The sequence below is a fragment of a genome, unplaced genomic scaffold (assembly GCF_019419815.1).
Source record: "Pyrus x bretschneideri cultivar Hongxiangsu unplaced genomic scaffold, Pyrus_bretschneideri_v1 Contig26, whole genome shotgun sequence".
Taxonomy (NCBI): Eukaryota; Viridiplantae; Streptophyta; class Magnoliopsida; order Rosales; family Rosaceae; genus Pyrus; species Pyrus x bretschneideri.
In genome coordinates this window covers 4,308,838-4,313,893 of record NW_025999568.1, presented here as the reverse complement: position 1 = coordinate 4,313,893, position 5,056 = coordinate 4,308,838, and the positions used below count along the sequence as shown (strand labels likewise).

Genomic DNA, 5,056 nt, shown 5'->3' with positions numbered 1-5,056 from the left:
TTACACCACATCAATTGTAAGTTTCATTCCATTTTCACAATAGGGAGTCAGATAAGGTGCGAAGTAGGTTGTGCCCTTCTCCAATACCACATGATCGTTTCCTGAACGGTATATGTTTATCGCACCGGCATATAAGTCACACTTCTCGAACAAATACTTGTCCCGTACAGCAGCTACCATGAGAAAGGGATCTTTATTATATTTGAAAACTGTTTTCAAAATAAAATACAATGAATTAGTAAACAAACCAGCTGCTAATCAAATATGGTAATATAGAAACTTGAGGAATCGGACGCATGAACACGAATTGAAAAGAAAACCAAATTTCAGTAATTTTACCCAAAACATCTCCGGCCTTGAACTTCTTGCCCTCAGTCCACTGGGTTAAGTTGGCATCAGGGCTCCATCTTTTCTCATCCCCCACTATATATTCTTTTGCATCAACTTGTTCGCATTGGAGCAGCAAACAGCTGACAAAAATGCCGATTCCAATCACCAAAATTTTGTGCATTCCAACTGCCATCTTTGATCGTTCCACAAAGAAAGTACGTATGTAACCTTAACATCAACTCCAAAATACAAAACCACATTACAAATCCATTTATATATACAACATTGAGCCTATTACGCAATCAATTCGTACGTTTTGATTTGCTTCTCCAAATGCCATATGATATTTCCGTAACTAATAATTATTACTAATAATTATCACATTTACTGAATAATTATTACTGTAAATATTCCTTATTCTTCTATGCTTGTGTATTTCAACTCATAATCGGGATCAATTTATGAAATCGCATTAATTTATGATGATTTTGTACCATTTTAGAGATATCATTGAATGGGTGGATGATCCATTGAAAATTTTGTAATTATTTTATACCATTTTGACGTCAAATACTTGACCATTGCCAATACGGGAATTGGTTTCCCATATGAGACGTCGTGCGGTGCCACTCGTGAGTAGGCGTTTTGGAGAATAAAGTCTCACATATCAGCGATTGTGTTTCCTTAATTGTAGTAGTTCATTTTTTTGGTCTTTAAGACATGAATGTTAGTTTGGATTGCTTGAATGAGGTTGGTTTATATGCATGAAGCATGTATGTTACATTATGTTGTGTGTATCTTACGCTAAAAATTTTAAGAAAATTTTGTTTTGGCTTCGTTTTGAGATTTACTCGTAGTAGTGTATTATTATTAACTGTTATTTGCAGCAAAAGCTAGCCTCATGCGAAACATGAAGCATTTTCATTGGAATGTTTAGATACAAACGACAATCCTTGCCGAAAATTGTAAATATAGGAAAGCTGAACAGAAATACAGGAAAACTGTTTTTCATAGGCGCAGTGCAATGGTGGACAAATAATAATCTCCTGGGAAAGTTATCTCATGTATTTTCAGAGAATAAAACACAAAGTTATAAAGCATTTTCAAAAGTTATCTCATGTATCATATTTGACTATTTCTACAAAATAACGCATGAAAGGGCAACCAATTAGACATGGCGTCTTCATATTTCTAAGAACCTATTTCTACGGAGCTTATGCTTGTTTGACCGCTCCATAATTTGAGTCACTAGTTGCTCTACATCACATATCGCCGCCTTTCCTCATCACTTAAGCTAATTCCAAATGCTTAGCGTTGAAACTTTAGTATTCTAGGCAATTGTTATCGAAAATATCTCCAGGAAATTTATGATTTTGGATTTTTTCCATTTCCTCCCTGTAGTTATTTTATGTATGGTGGATGAATTGAACTTGGAAGGAAAGCAACTTAATGGCTGTCTTTTTCTTTTTTATTTATTGCAAGGATGCTACTGGAAGAATGGCAGATTTTATCATATGATTGTCATTGAAGATTTATCTTGAATCTGGACTGTTTTTTGTCAATTGTTATTTGCGAAGGTTGCGACTGTTTGTGCTGGCACCAAAATAAAGTTTGTAGAAGGTTGCTGACCGACGATAAAAGGTAGCTTGCAATTTTTATTTTAATGAATCATATTAAATGCATTTGAGTACCACATAAATTTACTCAATTACTTTAGCAATTAGGAAAATCACTCTCTTCACTAAAATCGTTATTCATTTACATTAACAACTTTTATTTTTCCAAATTGTAACAGAGAAGCATGTATATGATGAAAAATAAAAGACGGAAGTTGTCACATCCTGCCCCGAGGCGGATCACTTTCCGGGCCTGCTCCACCACCGTAGTATGATATTGTCCGCTTTGGGCTTACCATTCCCTCACGGTTTTGTTTTTGGGAACTCACGAGCAACTTCCCAGTGGGTCACCCATCATGGGATTGCTCTAGCCCCTTCTCGCTTAACTTCGGAGTTCCTACGGAACCCAAAGCTAGTGAGTTTCCAAAAGGCCTCGTGCTAGGTAAGGATGAGAATATACATATAAGGATCACTTCCCTGGACGATGTGGGATGTTATAGAAGTTCTGAAGTTCTGAAGTTCTGAAGTGACGACCAAGAAAGTTTAGAAGTGTAATATAATTGTAACCAAGAATGTAAACCATGGATGAAAAATGTTAATATAAGTCTAATTATGGATGACTCATGCGAATTTTATCTAAATTTGAATATAGTTTTTAACAGGCCATATATTTTGCCATTTAACTGCAAGGGCAAAATATGTGGGGACTGCATCTTGCTTCTATTTCTCACGGAAATAGGCGTCCTGCATTTTTTTTTTCTTTGAACATTAGTGCTTGAAAGCTTAGTTACTGAAACAAAAACGAAACACTTTTAATGTTTTTTGTTAACTGCTAAAACAGGCAGCTGGCCCGCAGAACATATATATTTGCCATCTTAACTTCAGAGGCAATATATGTGTGAATTGCATGTTGCTTTTGTCTCTTATGGAAATAGAGGATTTTTTGCAACCACATCTTTTGTAATAAAAAACGTTCAACTTCGTCTTATTAATTGTACAATGTCTTTTCATATCAGCTATGTTGAATGTATATAAAAACCAAGCTGCTTATCTTACCGACCCCTTTCACTCATGTATCCCGTTGTTCATTCATGATTATGTTTAATTTATTCATGAGCCTTTATTCATGCATTTAAGGTTGGTGCATTCAAGTCCCGCAGCAACACGCGCGGGCATATTTTCTAGTTTGTATGGAGTTTGATTTATTTTGGTGTTTTTAATTTTTAATTTTTAAGTTTGTACTCCTGCCCAAACCGCCCTTTTTCTTATTTTTTAATAAACAAACTGAGTGTTTTTTTTTTTTCATGGGAAATGGCCGGAATGCGGAATTAACAAATTTTGATTGTTGAAATAGTTGAAATGATTGACATATTTATTAAATATTGGCGACGCTAGTGATCAAACACTGGCTTTGGGAACGAACAAGAACAAAAACCCATACAACTAGCTCCAATTATTTCTTCATCATATATAATGTCTTTCTTGTATGACATAATTAACAATGGAGTCTGTTTGATAAACAAACTACATCATGCATGTTTATAATTATAATAGATAGTTACTCCACATCAATTGTAAGTTTCATTCCATTTTCACAATAGGGAGTCAAATAAGGTGCGAAGTAGGTTGTGCCCTTCTCCAATACCACATAATCGTTTCCTGAACGGTATATGTTTATCGCACCGGCATATAAGTCGCACTTCTCGAACAAATACTTGTCCCGTACAGCAGCTACCATGAGAAAGGGATCTCTATTATATTTGAAAACTGTTTTCAAAAAAAAAAAAAAATACATTGAATTAGTAAACAAACCAGCTGCTAATCAAATATAGTAATATAGAAACTTGAGGAATCGGACGCATGAACACGAATTGAAAAGAAAACCAAATTTCAGTAATTTTACCCAAAACATCTCCGGCCTTGAACTTCTTGCCCTCAGTCCACTGGGTTAAGTTGGCATCAGGGCTCCATCTTTTCTCATCCCCCACTATATATTCTTTTGCATCAACTTGTCCGCATTGGAGCAGCAAACAGCTGACAAAAATGCCGATTCCAATCACCAAAATTTTGTGCATTCCAACTGCCATCTTTGATCGTTCCACAAACTAAGTATGTATGTAACCTTAACCTTTCACGATCAACCCCAAAATACAAAACCACATTACAAATCCATTTATATATACAACATTGAGCCTATTACGCAATCAATTCGTACGTTTTGGTTTGCTTCTCCAAATGCCATATGATATTTCCGTAACTAATAATTATCACATTTACTGAATAATTATTACTGTAAATATTCCTTATTCTTCTATGCTTGTGTATTTCAACTTATAATCGGGGTCAATTTATGAAATCGCATTAATTTATGATGATTTTGTATCTGTAAACACGAAAAGTTCCTGAAACAAGAAACAAGAATACGTGTACAAAATATATTTTTTAATGATTTTGGGGTTACAATCTCTTTGTAATTTGATCATCTGATTCTATCTTCGTAGGGTGTAGGTTTGTGGATGAGCTGTTGATCCAAAGGGCCGTTGGGGCTTGATCTAAGGATGAACGGATGATGAACACTTTCTTCAAGGGCCGTCGGGGCTTGATCTTGAATAATGGTTGTGTGGATTTCTTCAAGGGCTTTTGGGCTTGATCTTGAATGAACGGATGATGAACGATGAACACTTTCTTCAAGGGCCGTCGGGGCTTGATCTTGAATAATGGTTGTGTGGATTTCTTCAAGAGGCCGTCGGGGCTTGATCTTGAGGGTTGATGGATGAGCGGATCTTCAAGGGCTTTTAGGCCTAATCTTGAAGACTGAGTGTATGGATTTCTTCAAGAGGCCGTCGGGGCTTGATCTTGAGGGTTGATGGATGAGCGGATCTTCAAGGGCTTTTGGGCCTAATCTTGAAGATTGATTGGATGTGTGGATTTGTTGAGGTTGTTGATCCAAAGGGCCGTTGGGGCTTGATCTTAGGACGAACGGATGATGAACACTTTCTTCAAGGGGCCGTCGGGGCTTGATCTTGAGTCGGCGGAAGTTCTTCAAGGGCCGTTGGGGCTTGACCTTGAAGGAGGGTTTGACGAAGAACGAAGAGTGTTTTCTTGATCCT

At 36.5% G+C, this 5,056-nt stretch overlaps 2 protein-coding genes across 2 annotated transcripts; both read right to left on the bottom strand.

Moving 5' to 3' along the window:
• Window positions 1-523, bottom strand: LOC125478706 (basic blue protein-like). Its single transcript, XM_048587142.1, has 2 exons — window positions 340-523; window positions 1-209 (listed from the first exon to the last, which is right to left on the bottom strand). Exons 1-2 carry the CDS (start codon window positions 521-523, stop codon window positions 1-3), a joined length of 393 nt encoding a protein of 130 aa, XP_048443099.1.
• Window positions 524-3,504: 2,981 nt separating this feature from the next.
• On the bottom strand, window positions 3,505-4,033 carry LOC125478718 (basic blue protein-like). The gene is made up of 2 exons (XM_048587187.1): window positions 3,850-4,033; window positions 3,505-3,713 (listed from the first exon to the last, which is right to left on the bottom strand). The coding sequence occupies exons 1-2, from the start codon at window positions 4,031-4,033 to the stop codon at window positions 3,505-3,507; spliced, it is 393 nt and encodes a 130-aa protein (XP_048443144.1).
• Window positions 4,034-5,056: the final 1,023 nt, after the last annotated feature.